Source organism: Typopeltis vanoorti, chromosome 6 (genome assembly GCF_054136105.1).
Source record: "Typopeltis vanoorti isolate ZY-2024b chromosome 6, IOZ_Tvanoo_1.0, whole genome shotgun sequence".
Lineage (NCBI taxonomy): Eukaryota > Metazoa > Arthropoda > Arachnida > Uropygi > Thelyphonidae > Typopeltis > Typopeltis vanoorti.
Genome location: NC_143554.1, coordinates 75596886 through 75620554, shown reverse-complemented (window position 1 = coordinate 75620554; position 23669 = coordinate 75596886). Strand labels below are relative to the sequence as shown.

The following is a 23669-nucleotide window of genomic DNA, read 5'->3' as shown; positions in this document are numbered from 1 at the left end:
TTCCTCTAATAAATCATCATCTACTAGAGATCAGTCAATTATAACTTCCTTTCCCAAGTTGGGGGTAGGATAAAGCCTGAGCATAAATAAGAATATTGTCCCATGTCAAAATATAAGACGGAATACGTCTGATATGCTCTACACAAGGATTGTATATAACTATGTGCATGTGTTGTTTTATATGTGAGCACTGAGTAACTCTGTGTGGAATAATAGAGTCTGAATATAATAATACAAAGAAGAGTGTGGGATTGTTAGATTTAAGAATAAGAATAGAAATTTTGGATGACTTAACCTTGGGGGGGGGGGGGGTTCAGACTCTATAGTATTGAAAAAAAAAATCATCTAACGCCTTTTTATTCCCGTATACGGGGAGTAGGCGAGGCCATTTAGCCCTATCTAACTTTTGGAGACTGAGTGGGCAGTTCAATCTCCACTGGTACCAATCAGAGATAGATGGCCCAAGGCTATCACTAATTAAGCGGTTCGCAGTGAAGAGAGACGGTTCAAATGTGCCGCCATCTCGTGGTCCCTAACACAATATATTTAATGTCTGAAAATAATGTGGGTTCTACGGTCGATTTTCTTGAGTTTACAGGACAAAAAACCTGAGTTTCTGGGAGGAAAAACCCGCTTGCCCGTGCCATAGATCGACTAACTCGGGAACCGGTCGAAAAAAGGCTTACAAAAATTTTCTCTAGTCGCTGACTAGACTCGAAACCAAGTCTTCCTTCGTGCAGCCAAGTGCCGCACGAAGGAAGACTTGGTTTCGATATAGTATTGAAATTACTATTTAAAGTGTATATATGTAAGTGTTTAAAATAAATGTATTTCTTTAACCCAAAGTTAATGAGTCTGTTGTCTTCTGAGATTTGAATTACCACTTATTAAACTTTCGGACCTGTACAAGTAAAGGGGGAATCCATTGCCATAAGAAATAGGGGGGAACCACGACTGCAAATTACGTGATCCCTTTATTATTTTAGAATTGTTTAATTGTGTATCAGAATTCAATTGCCAACTGGCGCAGTCATTTTAAACAATTATAAATTTGTCGGCAACAGAATAGCTGATGTCCTAAAGTGATAGATAATAGTAACAGCAGAAAATAAATAATAAGAACAAAGGGACGAGTAGAGACGTAACACCATTCCCTAAAAAACATAAATAAATAAATAAAAACAATTGTCATACCAAGTAATACTAGACATGCTATAAGATCTTTAATTTTTGCTTTAGTTCAGCAAATTCAGTACAATGTTTGCAAGTCGGCTTAATATTTTCTTCACTACTTTCATCATTATACTCCCTCTGTCAACATATCATTTAGAGTTTGGTACATAATTAGTTTATTATATTTTAGCAGTATTAAAACCACAACAAACTGATATTTTTACCTTGCTATCCTAGTGTCATGCAATAATGGCTGTTGCTCAGCTTTTTCTTCAATTGTTTCTGCTCTTTCTGGGGAAGATTCAAGAATTTCTGGCATTCCTGGCTGGGGATGTTGCCATATTGCAGCTGGTGAAAATTTAGTAGTTCGATGTAGTTGCTGATTGTGCAGCTAAAATATTCACAAAAAAAAAAAAATTAAATGTTATATAAGAAAAAAAGAAGGAAGATAAAAGCAAACAGTTAAATAAAGTCTAGTTTTTTGGTCACAAAATATCACTGTTTTGGGGAAGATGTATTGGAGATATTCCATAAGAGAAGTCAGGAATATGGAAATACCAGAAATTAATACCTACTTCTCTTTGGATGACCTGAGTATATCAGCTGTAGTGCCAATTTAATACTTAGAAACTGGAGACAGCTTATATGGCTGATATTTATGTCACCAGAAGAGAAGTAGAGGTTGAAGTATAGCATTCACATTTGTTGATAACTGTCACCACAGTTTGGTGTGTAGCCACTACTACATGTACACCACTGATTTTCTGGCAAAGAATGGTCCAGCACCTCCTTTAGTCTAGACAAAATTGCAAGTGCATTTGAAATTTCAGTGACTATAGGACTAGTTCATGTACACACTCGTTCAATTATTTTCATTTGAAGTTGGTGGTAAGTGGTAATCCCTTGATTTTTAAGTGATTCCTAGTTTATTTTCCTTACATTTATCTCTAGATAGAACCTCTAAGCAAGATCCAGTTCACAGTAGTGATATCAAGTGTAAGCACAAGTTCAAATCAATACAAGTAAGACAGAAGTGTCAAAACAATGACATGGTGTTTTGACACTTCTGTTATATGTAAGATATTGCTTCAACTGTTTAAGGTATAAAGAAACAAAAGCACAAAATTCTTAAATTATTTGTAGACAGTGATTTCAAGATACAAAATGAGTGTTAGAAAAACTATGAAAAATGGTAACAGTACTGAGAATTATCAAGTGATGATGACATCATTTCAACGATGTTGGAGTGAAGGGATATACTTATCGGAAAGCATATTAATTGAACAGGCTAAGTTATTCCATAAAGAACTTAGCCTGTTCAATTAATATGCTATCCAATGGCTTCAAATGTTTAAGATATATCATGGAATTTCTATTCTCGTAGACAGGCTTATATGTTGGTTATGCATTATTAAACAACTTAAGGAATTGAACAATGTAGATATGAATATAAATTAAATTATACTTTAATAAATATTTCCAATATTTCAGCAACGTCATGTTGCCATCTTCAAAAGGAACATACAAAAAAAGGCACATGCACATAGCCAATACAACACAGTAAATGAGAATGAAGAGATGAAGCTATTGTTCTCCTAAAAGTCCTGATGGTGCCCTCTAGCAGGCTAAGTAGGTGTTCTTGGTCATTGGGCTGAAGGTCTGCTGATGTAAGCCTCTCAAATTTGGGGCAGTCGCATACAACCAAATTTGTTGAAGTTTGGAGAGTTTCTTAGAGCTGATGCTGATTCCATAAATAGTCTTTCGAATTTGTATTTGCTATGGTGTATTACTGTAGCTTTCTTCCACCGTATTCTGTGGCGTGTATCCAGAGCATGGTCTGCAAGACCAGAATGGCTGTACTTATGAAAACAGATGTAGTCCTTGTGTTCAGAAATTCTGATATTAGCTGTCCTACCTGGTTGGCCAAAGTAAGACATTTACAGCTGCAAGGGACCTGGTATACACCAGGTAGGCTAGGGGAAGTGGCTGGGCTTTAGTGGAGCGGATAAGGGATGCCGATTTTCTGTATGGCCTGTAACAGGAGGTTAGGTCATGTTTTTTTAAGATTTTGGTAATTTTTTCTAGGTGCCTCGGATGTAGGGAATGGTGATGGATTTAGAGTAATCCTTGTTGTGGGGGGGGGGCTGTGGTTTGTAGGTTTTAATATTTTTTGGATTTTGGGGGGGTAGCCATTGGCTGAGAAAGTGTTGAGGATGTGATTTAGTTCAGCGTTTTTAGGGCCATGTCGTTAGAACAGATTAGTTTAGCCCTGTTGTATAGTGTTACATTCACCAACCATCCCCCCCCCCCCACACACACACCAATATGAAGTGGTGAAACCACTATACAACAGGGCTAAACTAACAGATAAGCTTAGGCGTTGATGGTTATTCATGACTTATTTTTCACGGTATTAACAACACCACAAACACTTTTATCAATAAGGATGTTTTATTAACGCTAATATTTCGCTGATTTTCAACTCAGCATCATCAGAGCACAACACATACGTAAACGCGACAGTGAGTGAGTGAAACAATATAATTGCAAAAGACAAAAGATCTAAAGTCCTATTTTTGGTGCCCTCTAACGAGGAAAAAAAAAAAAAAAGCAGTTATCCAGGAGTTTTTCTTAGGATAACTGTCTCCCAAATTTTTGGTGAATTAATGCAACCATATTTGTTAAGGTTGGGAGAATTCGTCAAAGCCATTGCTGACTCACAAAATAATCTTTCAGATCTATAACGACTCCTAAATAGCAAATTCGTTTTCCTCCATCTAATCCTGTGTGAAGGAGTGTACAAAGCGGTGGTCTGCCAGTTCCGACTTGCCATAGTAATAGTAGCGAATGTATCTTTCATGTTCTTCCAGGCAGATGTTCACTTATCATCCTGTTTGCCCATAATAGGCCAAGTCACAGTCACATGGAACTTCATACACTCCTGGGTGTGCTAAAGGGCACACCCAGGAGTGTATGAAGTGTTAGCACACCCAGGAGTGTATGAAGTTCCATGTGACTGTGACTTGGCCTATTATGGGCAAACAGGAAGATCAGTGAACATCCGCCTGGAAGAACATGAAAGATACATTCGCTACTATTACTATGGCAAGTTGGGACTGGCAGACCACGCTTTGGACGCTCCTTCACACAGGATTAGATGGAGGAAAACGAATTTGCTATTTAGGAGTCGTTATAGATCTGAAAGATTATTTTTTGAGTCAGCAATGGCTTTGAAGAATTCTCCCAACCTTAACAAATATGGTTGCATTAATTTGCCAAAAATTTGGGAGACGGTTATCCTTAGAAAAACTCCTGGATAACTGCCTTTTTTTTTTTTTTTTTCCTCGTTAGAGGGCGCCAAAAATAGGACTTTAGATCTTTTGTCTTTTGCAATTATATTGTTTCACTCACTCACTGTCACGTTTACATGTGTGTTGTGCTCTGATGATGCCGAGTTGAAAATCAGCGAAATATTAGCGTTAATAAAACATCCTTGTTGATAAAAGTGTTTGTGGTGTTGTTAATACCGTGAAAAATAAGTCATGAATAATCTGTTCTAATGACATGGCCATAAAAACACTGAACTAAATCGCATCCTCAACACTTTCTCAGCCAATGGCTACCCCCCCAAAAAAAATCCAAAAAATATTAAAACCTACAAACCACAGCCCCCCCCCCCCCCCCCCCCCCCCCCCCAACAAGGCTAATATCAGAATTTCTAAATCCATCACCATTCCCTATATCCGAGGCACCTAGAAAAAATTACCAAAATCTTAAAAAAACATGACCTAACCTCCTGTTACAGGCCATACAGCAAATCGGCATCCCTTATCTGCTCCACTAAAGACCAACCACTTCCCCTAGACCTACCTGGTGTATACCAGGTCCCTTGCAGCTGTAAATGTCTTACTTTGGCCAAACAGGCAGGACAGCTAATATCAGAATTTCTGAACACAAGGACTACATCCATTTTCACAAATACAGCAATTCTGGTCTTGCAGACCATGCTCTGGATATATGTCACAGAATACGGTGGAAGAAAGCCACAGTAATAAACCATAGCAAATACAAATTCGAAAGACTATTTATGAATCAGCCTCAGCCCTAAGAAACTCTCCAAACCTCAACAAATTTGGTTGTATGGGACTGCCCCCAAATTGAGAGGTTTACATTAGCAGATCTTCAGCTCAACGGCCAAGAACACCTACTTAGCCCGCTAGAGGGCACCATCGGACTTTTAGGAGAACAATAGCTTCGTCTCTTCATTCTCATTTACTGTATTGGCTATGTGCACGTGCCTTTTTTTGTAAGTTCCTTTTCAAGATGGCAACGTGACATTGCTGAAATATCGGAAATATTTATTAAAGTATAATTTAATCTATATTCGTATCTACGTTATTCAATTCCTTAAGGAATTTCTATTACAAAAAAAAAAGTGTGTATGTGTGTTGAAAACTGTCCCCACAAAGGGACCACCAAACATATGGATGAATTTGCTAAACCTAGAGCCAACAAGTTTCTCATTCCTGAGTAAGTGAAAAATGCTGATGAAATTGCATTACACCAGTGATGCACACTACAAAGGATGGTAAAAGTAGAGGACAAAGAAGGGCTCACGGGACTCGCACAATCTAAGGATAGAGTTACTGTCCTAGAGTGCTCAAATACAACAGGCAGGCAGAGATGGAAGCTGCTGGTGATAGGAAAGACTAAATGTCTTTTGGTCTTGAAAGACATTAAAATAGACTCCATGATATACCAAGCAAATAAAAATGGCTGGACTGCACCAAGATTATGTTGGAATTTTTGAATTTTTTTTTTTTTTTTTTTTTTTTTTTGTGTGTGTGAAGCTCAAGCACAGTGCAAATCTGAAGGTTGCAAAATTCTTCTAATTCTGGACAAATATTCAGCTTACCCTATAAATGATCTCCTGTGGAAGAAAAACATTTATACAGTGTATTTAGAACTAAACTATATCTCCCTTATCTGACCTCAAGACAAAAGAATTTTACATTCTGTGAAGATTAATCATCACTCAGTTTTTTGTGACACATTTGTTATGTCATAAAAAGAAAAGTGCATCTTTGGTTCAGTGCTAGTGTCTGGGAGAAAGCACACACGTATCAATACTAAAGAAATAACAGAATAAGTTGTGTCCTGTTCTGTCTTGACATTTAATAACACTCTTGATAAAAATGATGGTAATGACTTTACAGGGGTGCTTAAGGGTCAAAGCTGTATAACTGAGAGGAGACTTCCGCATAGCCTTTAAAGGAATGCGGAGAACTGACCAGGGCTTCTGACCCAATGTCCAATCCTCACCTTCTCGTGGTGCACCCTGTTGGGTATCTACTTGGATACTGAACAAACGAGGATGGGCTGTCAATTTGGGATTTAGCTGACCAAACTGTATTCTTATTGGTTAAACCAAAATAAAAAATAATGGTACAACATGACAAAATTTCATGCCAGATGGGGCGTCGCCCAGTTAAACGAGGCCCCCGTTGTTTTCGCCTGGGAACCAGGGCGAACAGAAAAAAGTCAGCTACTGGAACAAATCTGAAAACACACCCCCAACTCAACATCACAGAGTTAAAGATCGGTACTATCAACATAAGAAGCCTGAATAGCAAAGAAATGGAGCTAGCTGAGGAATTAGATAAGTACCAGAATCGACATAATTTGGTGACTGAAACAAAAAAGATAAAAACTGGTGAGATCTTTCTGAGCAATAAATACAAAGTGTTATATTCAAGCAATGACAATCAAGGAAAAGAAGGTGTAGCCATAGTATTCAACACAAAAGATGAGGCTAATCTTCTTGAATGGCAGGCAGTCTCAAGTAGAGTGATGTGGGAAAATATGAGAATGGGGAACTGGACAATGAGACTTATTTCTGCCTATGGTCCCACAGAAGGTTCTACTAAAGTAGAAGTGGAGGAATTTTTTGAGGCTTTAGAAAAAGCAACTGACACAATGAAGAGGGAAAAGTTGGTCCTTGTTAGGGATCTAAATAGCAGAGTAGGAAAAGATTGTGAGACATACAAAAATATTTTGGGAAAATTTGGAGAAAAGAGCAAAGTTAATAATAATGGCAAATATCTGTTGGATTTCTGCTCAGGACATGGACTGGTTATTACTAACACCATGTTCCAACATAAAAATGTGCACGAATTCACATGGAGAGAAGAGGCTAGGAATATGAAAAATCTCATTGACTATGTTATTGTTGATAGTGATATTTTCTCCCTGGTGCAGGACACCAGAGTGTACAGAGGATTTGAAATTGGAAGAAATTGGTGGATTGATATGGTACAAAGTGCCTTAGACGGTAGAAATATAAGATCTGATAATGTTGGAGTCTTGACAAGTAATAGACTGATTTGGAGGAAAATTGTAGATAGGAAGTTAGTAATGATGTAAATTTTTTTTTATGTAGTAATATCATATCCAGAGACGAGTGACCAAGATGATAGCAGGTCTGTGGAATGAACCTTATGAGAATAGGTTGAGGATTTATGGGTTGCAGAAATTGGACGATAGGCGAAGGAGAGGTGATATGATTGAGACATTCAAATTACTGAAGGGGTTTTATAAGATTGATCCAGAAGATATTTTTGAAAATATGACTGGTGGTGGGAGGACTAGGGGCCATGCATGGAAGCTGGGCAAGAGTGTGGTTGACAAGGGTGTTAGAGCTAGGTTTTTTACTTGGAGAGTGGTGAATGAGTGGAATAAGCTTCCAGAGTTTGTTGTGGGTACTACGACCGTGAATGAGTTCAAGGCAAGATATGATAGATACTGTGTAAATGTTGAATAGTTGTTCCAGACATGATGTTAGGGCCTCCCTCGATGAGTCTGTCGACTCCTTGGAGTTTCCCGGAACAATAATAATAATAATAATAATAATATCCTGTACACTCCTTGAGGGTACATGGCAGGAATTTGATGATGATGAAGAAGAAAGAAGTCATTCCTGAGATGCTCGAGAATGCTGACAAGAAACACCTGTTGTTCATCACTACACTGAAAATCCAGTGAAAGTAATGAAAATTAAACAGATATAGATGAAAACTTATTATTGAAAAGTTAATTCTGTTGATGAGTGAATAAAACAAAGGGCTAGAAAGAACAAGAGCTAGTGAATTTTCATTTGGTGTATAAAAAATTATGTAGAGAAAGATCAAAACACATTAAACAACATTTAAGATGTTCAGCTCCCCTTGCAACATCATAAATCCATGATGAATCAATCAGTTAGCTATGAAATAGATAACAATCATAGAGACTTTTGTAATTAGCTACACAGTTCCAGTGAAATTCTAAAATCTGCTGAAGTGGCAGATTTTAGAATTCATTGTAAATACAGTGATTAATAAGCCCATTTTCATTTATACTGTACTGATTTACCTGTACTAATGTATGGATTTCATTAAATCACTTAATTTGCATTTAATACCTGTTTAATCAATAATTCTGTTTCATTGATACTAATAACCTTATAATGTATCATTTATTTATAGTAATGATTTCATTTAATCACTTAATTTTCATTTCATTTTCACTCAATGTTTAAGTTCTAGAATTCTATGGTGCTTTAGAGCCATGGGAGAAGTATAATTAGTGCATCATAGGTGTAATGATGAATTATTATTGTGACCTGTGTTGGTCCAGCAAAACAGTTAATCCAACAAGGCCCTGGAACCAAGGGTGAAAAATCAATGGTGTACTTGTATTTTTGCTATAGGTCAAATGCAGATAAAATTAAGTATGGACTCAAAGTTTGGTCTTCAATTACTATTTTAGTCCATATGGAATATTTATCCCAGAATGCCATAGTTTAGTGTTTTGTAAAGAAATTTGTTAACTTGTATTCACAACTTAGTTGTTTTAAATGGTAAACAGATCATTGAAGGTCTTCAAATTTCTGTATAATTACTTAGGTCATGTGCAAAAAGCACTATATTATATGCTGATCAATGTTTATTTCTGCATTTGCTACAGATGCCCAGTCTTAGCTGGTTAGGACTTTAGGAAGCTGTCCTAATTCATCATCTATCTCTCTCTCCACACACACACACAAGGCAGAAGAAAGGCAATATCCTTGTCAAAAGCTTGGATTAGTTTCTGCTATTATTCATTCATTAATATTTATGATTACTGTTGCATTGTTATATACTGTATGTACACTGTTTGGTTATGGTTGCAATCAGGTTCAGCTTCTTCTTGTTGGTATGTGGAATGGACTACTGTTAGATGCTGTGTGTGCATCTTCAGTTAATACAAATAAGATTTTCCAGCTTATGGCTGGTGAAAGTAGAATTTGAGATCCCCCTTAGAAACTGACGATCTGGACCTCATGTGATCAAGAATCACATGAGGTCCAGATCTTCATGTGACTTCCATATACCAAAGAAAGTACTGGCTTCAACCCAGTGCTTCTGAACCAGTACTGAACCAAACCAGTATTCAATTTACGGAAATAAAAAAAAAAATTATAATAAGATATATCAAGAAATATATTAACAAAAATTAACAAGTGTCTACAAGGTCTCTTAAATTAAAAATATACCTGATGCATGTATAATGTACTCAAACTCATATTAGCTGCTGTGTATTCTAGAGGAAGAGGCTGTACTACACCCAGTATTGATGCAGGAAGTGTTTCACCAGACATCTGAGCTGGATGGAGACTAAAAGCAAGGGGGGGGAAATAAATAAATAAATAAAATATTATATCCTGTTTATCAATCTTTGTCATTAAATAAGCAACAACATAATTATCTTTTTATATTATACAAATGCAGCTGAACTTTGTTGTAATAGGCATGAAATAATGAAATTACAGCTATAATGAACAAAAAAAAAAATGCATAATGATTTTAATTTATACATATTCCCATACAAATGCTCACTTTTAAAACAAGTGCACTATATGAATATACACCATACAATTTTGGTAACTATGCATCAGATTATGGGACTGTTTATAACCTAATTGTCTTTTTTGGAGAGTATCCCTTCACTATCTACTTCTCCTACAACCATCCCCCTTGCTTGACTCAAACACTACTATGACTGAAAAACCGTTAAAAATGAACCCTTCTATCAGAAACATAACTACTAAATGAAAATGTCTCTCAGTTTGAAAAAAAAAAAAAAAAAAAGTTGAAATTTTTCATGAGTGTGTGGTGGGGAAAAATAGTGAAGTGTGTAAAAAGTTTTCTTTGTCCTCTTCAATAGTATCAGTAGTGCAGAAGAATAAAGATGTTTACATACTGGTACTGGAAAACAACATAATCAAAACAAAAAAATTTAGAAAGTGCAAACTGCTTTTATGGTTCATTATATAGAAGTGCTGGATTCTTGATAGATTATCGAATCATGAAAGGTTCAAGAGGAAATATTTGCTAAGCAATTTGGATATGATGATTTTCCATGTGTCAGTTGGCTGGATCAATTTAAAAACCAAAATAACATCATTATGTTATGTTATGTTTATTATTAATTAGAAATGTTTCTAATTACAGAGAAATAAACTGTGTTCAGTTTTAAGTATATGGTTTTAAAATTATGATTAAATATATTCGATATCTTTGTTTAATATTAAGTGCATTGTAGTTTATACAATGCATGTTCAAACAAATAATATCAAAAAAAAAAAAAAATTAGCTAATGCCTTACTTAAATATAAAGAGCTAATAGAAAAGCTAATAAATAATTTTAGCTAATAAAAAGGCGTTAGCTAAAAAATTAGCTAACGCCCTTTTATTCCCATATAGGGAGTAGGCGAGGCTGTTTTAGTCCTATCTATCTTTTGGAGACTGAGTGGGCAGTTCAATCTCCACTGGTACCCAACCAGAGATAGCTGGCCCAAGGTATCACTAATTATGCAGCACGCATTGAAGAAAATGGCTCAACAAGTGCTGCCATCTCATGGTCCCTAATCCTAACACAATATATTTAAAGTCTGAAATAGTGTGGGTTCTATGGTTGATTTTCTTGAGTTTCCGGGAGAGAAAAACCCGCTTGCCCGTGCCAGAGATCGACTAACTCAGGACCCAGTGGAAAAAATGCTTAGAAAAATTTCCTCTAATAACCAAAGAGACTTGAAACGTCTTCCTTCATGCAGTCAAGCATCGTGGTGTGCTCTAATTACAGAGAAATAAATTGTGTTCAGTATTAAGTATATGGTTTTAAAATTATGATTAAATATATTTCATATATTTGTTTAATGTGTTTAATATTAAGTCTATTGTAGTTTATACAAGCATGTTCATACAAATAATATCTAGGTATGTAATTATATTATTTTTTTCTCTCTGATATTTTCTTTTAAGTTTTTTTTAAAATCTATTTTTTTTTTTAATTATTGAGAATTAAAATAAACAGAGATAGATTTAACTCATAACTGATATAGGGAGTAATGGTTAAAACAAGGAAATTTTGTTCGATCTCATTATAACCAATTAACCAAGTTTGACTGTAATCAATCTTATAGCAATAATGTGTTTATCTTAATTATGCTGGTATGGCATCAAAATAATTTTGATCATGCATATCAGCATAATTCCTTCCATTAGGGGGGAATTATGCTGAAATGGAAATTTTCAATTAGAAAAGCACACATTAGGACTTTTTTTTTTTTTAGTATATATTTTCATTTTAGAATACAGACTTGCTGTTGTTTAGACAGTAACAGCTGTATCTTTTTAAACTAAAAAATCGTTTTCTTCTCATTTGGACTGGCAATTACATATGCCATAAGAAAGTCTGTTTTGTATTTAAAAACATCTGCCTTTGAGGAAGGAATAAAAACTTTACTGCCAATACTGAGAGAAAAGTGGTTGATCTTAATTATTGTAAAAACTGATTTTAAAAAAATTGGTCAGATGAAATTAATGTCTCAGGCAATATAATTTTACCTGTCGAGTGAAAATAAGTAATATGATTTGCATAAAAATAGTAGTGAACTACCATTATTTATTCAGTTTTGAATTTTACCCTTTATATATATATATATATATATCGTCTACACACATAAGAGGCAGCAAAATGTACAGCACAAAATAGTGCCATATTAAGTGTATTGTAGTTTATACAAGCATGTTCATACAAAGTGGTGCTGGAGAAAAAAAGGAGCCTGTTTATATATTTCATGAAAGGCTGGATGAGAATGAGAAGCTGATTCAGTAAGTTGGATACAGAGATGTACTGTAAGGATATTTAACCAACATCTGCTTGTTTCTACAGGAAAGTGAAGGAATGATGGTGATCAATTAGCACATATGAAAATACTTTCAAAAAAGGCATTAAAAAATTAATTTCTTAAAATACCTGCTATAGGTTTCCAAACATTTTTACTGTTGATAACACATCCAAACTTATTATTACCAAAGCAGAGAGATAGAGGGATAAAGTAAAAATATTAGTTCCATAGATAGAATTGTGGATTACCTGCCATTTCTATTCTGATTTAGCTCGTGATCAAAGGGTTTCAGAGTAAATAATTGTAATCTACATTTACTGGCATTTTTGGTAAGTGTAGATTAAATGTGTCATTGACAATTCAGAACATAGTTCTGAATTGTCAATGGCACATTAAATTAGGTTGTAATCTACATTTACTGAAAATCCCAGTAAATGTTGATTACAACCACTTCAAATTTAAGTATCATCATCATCAAATTAAGTGCATAAAAATCCCTTATTATTTTACAGCCAGTATGCAAAACTCTAAGATATTAAACACTACAATCTACAAGTTTCATGCTGAAGAACTATCGGTGAATCAAAGCATAAGTGACCACTTGGTAGAGCAACACCAAGGCAACTCGAAGCAAAGGTGGAGCAAGCTCCCTCACTATCGTTGATATTTCTCATAATTTTCTCAAAATATCAAGGATAGTGAGGAAGCTTGCTTCACCTTTGCTTCGAGTTGCCTTGGTGTTGCACTACCAAGTGGTCACTTACGCTTGGATTCACCGATAGTTCTTCGGCATGAAACAGGTAGATCGTAGTTTTCGATCTTAGAGTTTCGCATAGTGGCTGTAAAATAATAAGGGATTTTTATCTCCTTAATTTAATTAACTTCGCCAGAAAATATAGCCATTTGGCTTTCCATCTTAATTATCATCATCATCAAATTCCTGACATGTACCCTCAAGGGTGTGATAGTACTACATGAAAAATTTACCTCATTACTAACTTCTTACAATTTTCCTCCAAATCAGTCTGTTACTTGCCAAGACATTATCAGATCTTATATTTCTCTCGTCTAAGGCACTTTGTACCGTATCAATTCACCTATATCTGTCTTCCTCTGGGACATTTTCCTGCCAACCTGGCAGAGAACACTTGTTTGGCTAATCTTTCCTTGCCCATTCTGTTTAAGTGACCATACTACCTGAGATAAGCTCTGCTAACGCATTCCAGGATGCTGATGATGTCAAGTTCTTTCCTCATATCCTCGTTTTTAATATGATATTGCCATTTATGCCATCTGTTCACGCCTCTAATCTTTCTCAGGAGTCTCGTGTCTGCGGTCTCTAGTCTTTGGTCAAGTGTTTTACTTCTGACCCAGCTCTCAGATACATAAGTTAAAACTGGTTTGAACACTGTCTTGTACACAGCTAATTTAGTGTTCCGACTAATTTCCTCTTATTCCATATGAATTTATTCAATTGACTACCTACCACACCAGCCTTGTTGATTCTGTTGTCTATTTCCATATTTAATTTACCATCTTCACTAAAAATCGTGCCTAAGTAGCTGAAATGTTTTACTTCCTCCATAGGTTCTCCATTCACAACACAGTTGACATTTTCAACGATTCTACCTATTTTCATTGTCTTTGTCTTTTTATTGCTGACCTTCATACCATATCTATTACAACAGTTATTCAATTTAGTCAGGAAATCTTGCAAACTTGTAGCAGATTTATTTAGAAGTATAACATCGTCCGCATAAAGCAAAGAGCTGACATTAACATCTCCAATTCTGATATCATGTTTAATACCACTTTCCTTTCATCATGTCATCCGTATAGATAATGAATAACAGAGGGGATAATCTACATCCTTGTCTCACACCAGATTTAACATTAAACCATCTTCCTGTACTTCCTTCAATTCTAACTGCCGACTTACAACTCAAATAAAGACTAAGTATTGCTTGATATAATGCCCCATTGACATCATATAACTATGTATTGAATAGCTTCTCTCTTGGCACATTGTCATATGCCTTTTCCAGATCGACAAAACTTAAATACAGATCTCTGTTATATTCCCATGCTTTCTCAATTTGTCGTAAAGTGAAGATCTGATCCTGACAGCCTCTATTTGGCCTGAATCCAGCTTGTTCCTCCCAAGCTTTTCTTCCACAATACTTCTCAACCGTTTCTCAAGTATACTTGCATAGATCTTGCCAGGAACACTCAGTAGGGAAACACCTCTGTAATCCTCACATTCAGTTTTATTTCCCTTTTTATATATTAGAACTCTACTCCAATCATTAGGAATTCGTCCCGTTGTCCAGACTTTCTGAACTATGCAGTTCAGCCACTGTAAGACTTTAATACCACCATACTTCAGCATTTCTGGTCGAATATAGTCTACTCCTGCTTCCTTTCCACATTTCAAGGCTTTGATGGCTTTTTCTACTTCAAGTATGGATATATATTCCTGACTGCATGCCTGGTCAGTGTTTTTTACCAGTGCTATCACTGCTTGTTTCATTTAGCAATTTTTCAAAGTAATTACTCCATACTTCAAGGATATCTTTTTCTCCGGTTTTTGTGTCACATTTATATTCTCTAACTCCTTTCACAGTACTCTTTCCTCCATTTCTAAGCTTCTTCAACAACTTCCAGAATATTTTACCACCTTCTTGATATTTATTTCCTATGTTCTTGCCAAAGTCCTTCCATGACTTTTGTTTAGCTAGTTTTACAAAGTGTTCAGCTTTCTTACATTTGTCTCTGTATTCTCTAAGAGCAAAAGCTGACTTATTTCCCAGGAACTTTTGATATGCTTTCTTCTTTTCCTTCACTGCCTCTTTAACTTCCTGTGTCCATCACGGAGTTCTGATTTTTCTATCCTTGCAAACAGCCTCACCACATGCTTCTCTGGCTGAATCAATCAGGGTTTTCTTCAAGGCTTGCCACTGGATCTCCAAGGTTTGGTTCCTGTTCTCAAACTCTTTCATTTTTTCTTCAAAAATCTTTGTATATTTTAGTCTAGAGTTCACATCTGAGAGCTGCTCAACTTTTATTCGCTTTAAAACTTTCTTACATGTTATTCTTTTCTATATGAAATTCAATTTTATCCTGCTCAAGACTAAATAGTGATTGCTTCCAATTTCAAATCCTCTGTACACTCTGGTCTCCTGCACCAGGGAGAAAACATCACTATCAACTATAACATAGTCAATGAGACTTTTCTTATTCCTAGTCTCTTCTCTCCATGTGAATTTGTGCACATTTTTATGTTGGAACATGGTGTTAATAATAACCAGTCCATGTCCTGAGTAGAAATCCAACAGGTATTTGCCATTATTATTAGCTTTGCTCTTTTCTCCAAATTTTCCCAAAATATTTTTGTATGTCTCACAATCATTTCCTACTCTGCTATTTAGATCCTCAACAAGGACCAACACTTTTCTTTTTTTCATTGTGACAGTTGCTTTTTCTAAAGCATCACAAAATTCCTCCACTTCTACCTTAGTAGAACCTTCTGTGGGACCATAGGCACAAATAAGTCTCATTATCCAATTCCCTATTCTGATATTTGCCCACATCACTCTACTTGAGACTGCCTACCATTCAAGAAGATTAGCCTTGTATTTTGTGCTGAATACTATGGCTACTCCTTTTTTTCCTTGATTGTCATTTTCTGAATATAACATTTTGTATTTATTGCTTAGATAGATTCTTACCAGTTTTTGTCTTTTTTGTTTCAGTCACCCCTATTATATCAATCTGGTACTTATCTAATTCTTCAGCTAGCTCCATTTCTTTGCCATTCAGGCTTTCTTATGTTGATAGTACTGATCTTTAACTCTGGTGGTGTTGAGTTGGTGTGTGCTTTCAGATTCATTCCAGTAGCTGACTTTTTGCTGTTCGCTCTGGCAAAAACAATGGGGCCTTGTTTAACTGGGCGACGCCCCAGTCGGCATGAAATTTTGTCATGTCGTACAATCATTTGCTATATTTTTTTAAGCCAATAAGAATACAATTTGGTCGATTAAATCCCAAATTGTCAGCTCATCCTTGTTTGTTCAGTATTATCCAGGTAGATACCCAACAGGGTGCACCACGAGAAGGTGAGGATTGGACATTAGGTCAGAAGCCCTGGTCGGTTCTCCGCATTCCTTTAAAGGTAATGTGGAGGTCTCCTCTGAGTTATACAGCTTTGACTGTTAAGCAACCTCCATTTTAAGTAAGCTTTTTCAAAGCTAGGTACTGATATAGTAGGTCCACTGCCAGTCACTAAAAGAGGAAATATAAATCTAATCTTTAAAGTTACATGTGGCATAACTATAAACAATAAATTACAAGATAACCATAGTAATTAACTTTAATTAAATTAAGGTACAAATATTTTGTAATGAAATTAATAGTACATCATCAGTGTAGACAACAAGCAATTCAAAGGCAGGAATACAAAGTACATAACAGTCGGTGGATTACCAATTGAAAACTATTGCTGCATGCTAGAAATTAATATTAATAAAATATTAAACAATTCTTAAAAACTATTTCTTTGATGGTTACAAAAGATAAGAATCTCACTAACTTTTGGGAGAGAGAGAGACAATCATTTCGATTCAGATTTGGTGATGTAAAAGGGATTCGCAACTTTTTTTGAAAAGGCGTCTATATTTAAACTTGCATCTATGGAGAAAACCAGCTTTATCCCACTGGCTATTGTGTTTAGTATCAATACTATGTTGTGCCAGACCAGACTTTTGAGGTTTCATGTATTCGATATAATATTGATGTTCATTCATTCTTTTTTCCACAGAAGGCCTGTTTGTCCAAAGTATGTTAAATTACATTCACACGGTATCTGGTAAACGCTAGCTAATGATAAAGGTGCAAGTTTGTCTTTTGTAGATGGCAACAGGTGAGAAATTTTGTTGATAGAAAAACATGTGAGAATGAGATGATACTTCTTCAAAATTCTGCCAATTGGTTCTGAGATGACAGAAATATAAAGGATTGGAATCCTGCGGTGTGTTGAAGAATCTGCTAGATTTGTTTAGGGTTATCACCATTAAATTCCATTAACGTTTTGATAGTGAAAAGTTCGTGTTGTAAGTTTGAGGGAGAGGAGCACACTTTATGTGCTCTATTAATTAAAAACTTGATAACACTAACTTTTTTTGAGAGGTGTGATGAGCAAACTTTTGATGAACTTATCAAAATACTTTCATCAAAATGGCAGAATTTTGAAGAAGTATCATCTCATTCCCACATATTTTCCTATCAACAAAATTTCTCACCTGTTGCTATCTACAAAAGACAAACTTGCACCTTTATCATTAGCTGGCATTTACCAGATACTGTGTGAATGTAATTTAACATACTTTGGACAAACAGGCCGTTCTGCAGAAAAAAGAATGAATAAACATCAATATTATAACAAATACATGAAACCTTAAATGTCTGGCCTGGCACAACATAGTATTGACAATAAACACAATATCCAGTGGGATAAAGCTCATCTTCTCCATAGATGCAAATTTAAATACGAACGCCTTTTCAAAGAAAGTTGTGAAGCCCTTTTACATCGGCCAACTCTGAATCGAAATGACTGTCTCGCTCTCTCTCTCTCTCCCTCTCCCAAAAGTTTGGGAAATGCTTATTTTATGTAACCATCAAAGAAATAGTTTTTAAGAATTATTTAATAATATTTTATGAATATTAATTTTTAGCATGCAGCAACAGTTTTTAATTGATAATCCACTGACTGTTATGTATACTTTGTATTCCACTCCTTTGAACTGCTTGTTGTCTGCACTGATGATGTACTGTTAATTTCTGTACAAAATATTTGTACCTTTATTTCATTAAAGTTAATTACTGTGGTTATCATGTAATTTATTATTATTTAGGGAATATAAATTTTTTTTGTTTTTATGGTAATTCTCACTCAAAAGAGATTGATGAACTTTTAGCATGTTAGAAGTGTTGATGCAAAGAAAAGTATGGAGAAAGAAAAAACTTGTTAACACAAAAAGGGAGAATGTTCCAAAAGGCAAACAGTAGATGTGTATGAGGAGGAAAAAAATTTTATTCTTTAAACTTAAGGCTGAACTGATGCATATATTTTAACAATTTAAAACAGAGTGGGGAATTATCGATGCAAATTCTAATAAGAAGGGTCCATGGAAACAACAGAAACTGTGCATCTATGCTGTGAAAGATGGATCATTAATCAACCGAATTGCTCTATTCTAGAGAGAGAGAGAGAGCCATTATCCAAACATGAGAAGCACTCAATGGTTGGATGGATTTGTGATTCTTACAGGGTTATTCGAGATTATCACCTCAAGCAAAGGATAAAACTTAATTTTTTGAATACTAAGGAGGCAATATTTGTAATATGTTTATGCCAAGAGAGACTGACTTTAGAATAATCCCAAGAAGAGATATCTCACATTGTCTAGAGATTGTGGGTGTCGTCATAAATAAGACTGTAAGAAAAGGGTTCTTTTTATCGAGAAATTAAATGGGATTTGTTTGAAATTAACAAGTTACCAAACTCCACTGAAAAAATGGTTGGAGATCAGAATTGTGTAATGCAAGCTTTGTCAAATGTTCAAAACTGTGTACTGAATTTGCAGTCAACTTGACTGCAACTGATGTATAGAACAAAGGGAATTGTTCTTTTGAAATGCAATTTTAGTTGAAAACCATATGATAAAAGCATACTAAATAGGCCTTTGTGCCAAACCCAATCAAATGCTTTAGAAGTGTCCAGAGTAATTTGAGAATCCCCAAACTTTTCCATGGGATTTGTCCAAAGGTAGATACATAAGCCAGAGGATCCCTTGTTGACAACTGGAGACTAATCCATATGTGATCATTTATTGAAAGGATTCATGGTAAAAATTGAACATCAATGGTTTTCTCCATTACTTTAGAAAGAAACTAAGTGAATGAAATTGGATGGTAAATAGTTCATGAAGGCTTCTTTCCCTTCTTGGAATAAGTTGATTGAATATCAGCTAACTTCCAGGTTGTAAGAAGGAATAAATAAGAAGGAAAACATCAGGACCAAGAGGCTTGTTAGGACCAGACTCTTTAATCTCTTTCTAACAAAAAATGAAAGGGACACTGAACATCAGGAATGATAGGAGAACATTTATCAAGATAATAATCTATGCAAGAATTCTCTATAGCATGCTTCTTGGAGAACCATGGCTTTGATAAAGGACAAGAATTTAAAGTTAAATGGGGAATAAACATGGCCATACCAATCAAAAGTGCTTCAGTGATGTTCAGAGAATGTTTGGATCGGAAAACTGAAAAATAATAATCGAACCAAGAAAATGAGGAATAGAGATCTTCTTCTTCTTCAACTTCTTCAACTTCTAGATGGTTTCCTTCGGTCTAGTGCCTATTGGCTGGGTTATATATATTCAGGACTATTAACACGTTCACAAACATGAAGAGGTAGGCAGAACTGCAGCCTGACCAGATGTTGCAAGGTTTGGTCTACGAAAACATAGCAGTCTTCAGGATATCAGTTCCATCAGTATTTTAGACACCGTAATCATGCAACTTACTTGGCTATTGTCAGAACTTAGCTGTAACAGATATGCTCATAAGGTTTCTTTCCTAAAGCAGTTTTATGAAGGACCAAATTGGGGGGGTATGAAGTTTTTTAAACTGACTATCAATTTCAAAAAACAAATATTGTCAGGTAGAGGTATAAACAAGGTTTACTTCAAGATTGCTCAAGGGGAGGTAACAGATCACCCACACCAGCTATCATACCTTCTCATAAACTCATTCACATTAGATGCACTCACCACTTCAACAGGCTAACTGTTTCACTCGCTCATTGCTCTGGGAGAGGAAAATCTAGCACTAACCCCTTTCTTAACCACACACAAACTCAACTTTCACAGATGTCTGATTGTTCTTTCTCCACCATCCATGTAATGAAAAATTTCGTCAACATATCCCATTACGCTCTTTCAGAAGTGTACAGTTTACTATCACATCTCCCCCCTCCTCTTGTTTGCCAGTATTTGCAGTCCACATACTTTCAATCTGTCCTCCTAATCTACGTTCCATAATCACAATATCTTTGTGTCCTCTATAGCTTCTTCATCCCCCCTCTGAAACTAGGAGACAAAATCTGTACAAGTTATGTGCAGTCCTATCAAGGTCTTGTAAAGAGAAAATATTACCTCCTAATCCTTGAATATCAATGTTCATTTCAGCAATGCAATTATTTTCCAAGCTGTATTTGTATCTTTGCTATGTGGCCTTTGAACTTCTCATCCACCTTAACTTTGAGATAGCTAGCCTCATATGTTTCTCCAAGCATAATCCCACCAATATAATATGCCACTGGGAATCTCATTACACTAAAGTGTATAACTTTACACCTACTAACACTGAACCATATAATCAGTTCCAGGCTATTTAAGTCATCCTGTAAGTGCTGCATATCATCAACATCCCTAACTGTCTTGCCTATCATGGTATTCAGCAAACAACTGGCTATTCCAGTCAAGTCTTTCCCAAGATCATTAATATACAGATTTAACAACAATGGTCAAAGAACTGATCCTTTAAGAACACAACTGGTCACCTTAAATCAAGCAGATTCACATCACCCACACATATCCCTTTCTGATATCTGTATGACATAGTAATTATTAGAATGTGTTACTAATAGTTGTTACTACGTCAAAAATGCCATTAAAACTCATCTGTCTGTCAGCCACTCTCTTATCCAAATCAACAATTTATATTCCAATCTGATACTCTGGCAACAATACAACAGCTTTCATGTGTATCCTGTCAAATGACTTAGCAAAGTGCAACAGCATCATAACATAGTCATTCTCTTTATCAAATTCTGGAGTAACACTGTTATAATATATGAGTAAATTACTCAGATATGACCTTCTTTAGTAAATCTACTACATTCCTTGCAAAGTGTAGCTTGTCTGTCAACCTATTTCTGTATGCAAATTTCTATGAACTTTTCTATAATCTTCACCTCCATTCAGAGATATTGATTGGCAATTAGACATATCAGTTTTTGGACTGCCCTAGTAAGACAGATGAAATCATACATTCTTTCTATTTTTGTGGAATCTTTCCCAAGCTGAGACTCAAATTATACAAAAAAATCAAGGGTCTAACCAGTTCAGCTAAATATCATTTTAGTGCAGATAATGTCCCATCTGTTCCCATTGCCAAATTCCTATCCAAGTTATGTAACAGCTTTAAAGCCTCCTCATGCACCTCTATATCTTCAACATAATGGCAACACTGTGCTCATGTTGTATACACTAAGTTGACTGATAGCTCTTTGCAAAGTGAATGCTCATTATATGACAGTTGTATCTATTTCAGACATAAGAGCACCATCTACATTCAAGTCAAATAATTCTTCCAGCTTCATTTCTTTTACTTGCACCATAATGCTGGTTGGTCGAGTGATTAGCGTATCCGCTCTCCAGCCAAAAGGCTGGGGTTCGAATCCTGCTGTGAGCATGGATGTTTGTGATTGTCTGTAAAAATAGCAGTGGTGGGCAGTAGATGCCATTGGTGTAGATGATGGTAGTTGTGGTTCATTGTAGTTGGTGGATCGAATGGCGGAGACAGAGTGGTAGAGTAGGTGCCCTCCCTCGATGAGGTATCACGTAATAATAATAATAATAAAATTCTCTTTGGTTGCCTTTAATATGCATGCCCAATTTCTTTTCATATTCTTGATTTAGCTTCCTATACAAAATCATAACCTTTCTAACATGGTTCTTTATATATTTTCAGTCCTCTTATTCTTATTCTCACAATATTCCTTTCACATTATTTTTTTCTTATGGATCTCTTGCTTAATAAGATTGCAACATTCATTTCACTCTCACTTTATTCTTCAAACTCTAGGGCACATTCAGATACTGCATCATTTAAGCATCTTTCATGCACTGCTGATATCCTTCCCATTCAATAACTGATACCATAGGATTGAATATAGTATAGGTTATCATAATTTCCAGCTTTTTAATTCAGTATGCATCCATTCCCAACTGAAAGACCCATACACTTTAGAATCTCTTCTCAGGCCAGAAGAGAATAATCACTGTCACAAACTGGTGGCGATACAGTTGCATCCTTAACTGAGAGCATCTCTGATACTATGATTAAATCTAATGTTGATGCCACCACTCTAAAACCTACAATGTGGCTTAGATACGTTGACGATGTGTTCGCTATCTGGCTGCATGGGCAACAAATGCTAAACACATTCCTTAGCCACCTGAATAAACAACATGAACGCATACAATTTACCATCGAAATTGAAAATCAGAACTCGCTCCCATTCCTAGACACACTAGTCACACGTCTCCCCTTCACGGTCTACCGAAAACCAACGCACACGGGACAATACATACATGCTAATTCATACCACCACCCATCACAAAAATATGGAGTCATTAATACCCTTAAAAACAGGGCCATAACAATTTGCTCTAACCAGCAAACCCTGAAGCAAGAACTAAAAATCATCAGCAACACATTCATAAATAATGGCTATAACAAAAATACTATCAATAAAATACTCCATAAAACATCAACAAAAAAGAATCTAGATTACAGTAAAACCATAGCCCATACATTAAAGGGTTATCAGAAAAAATCAACAGAATCCTACACCATTATAACCTCAATGCCACCTTTAAGCCACCTACTAAACTTAAAACCATATTCAACTCCTCTAAGGATCCTCTCCTCCCCTTGGCACATCCTGGAGTCTATTGCATCCACTGCACCTGTAACTTACCATACATTGGTGAAACAGGACGTACAATCCCTATGCATAAGAAAGAACACATAAGACACATTAAATATAACCATTTTGGTGAAGCAGGCCTCTCAGATCACGCACTCAACACCTTACACCAAATCGATTGGAAAAGCACCCGCTCTTTACACCACAAAAACCTAGTACGAAAGGAAATTAAGGAAGCCTACGAAATTCTGATAAATCACCCAAATATCAACAACAATGGCAGCATGAACATTCCAAGAATCTGGATGGCACACATTCAACCTACCTAATACATAAGATCCAGCATAAGTCAGGACTTTAGCCAACTTCTAGCTAGTATTAGAAACCATTCCATACCAACTGGTTGGAATGTACATGTATAATCATATTGTAAACGCGCGCGCACACACACACACGCACACACACACACACAGACTTGTTGTTGTGCTCAATGTAATTCTACAACCAACA

The 23669-nt window shown here is 35.7% G+C and overlaps 1 protein-coding gene across 1 annotated transcript in view; it reads right to left on the bottom strand.

The window, feature by feature from the left end:
• The window catches only part of Atg9 (autophagy-related protein 9), a 335809-nt gene that overhangs the window by 20271 nt on the left and 291869 nt on the right, over nucleotides 1-23669 (bottom strand). The window contains exons 20-21 of the mRNA XM_090394931.1: nucleotides 9746-9866; nucleotides 1398-1564 (exon numbers count right to left, since the gene is read on the bottom strand). Of these exons, the coding sequence (XP_090251057.1) occupies nucleotides 1398-1564; nucleotides 9746-9866 (288 nt within the window). The remainder of the gene's footprint in view (nucleotides 1-1397; nucleotides 1565-9745; nucleotides 9867-23669) is intronic.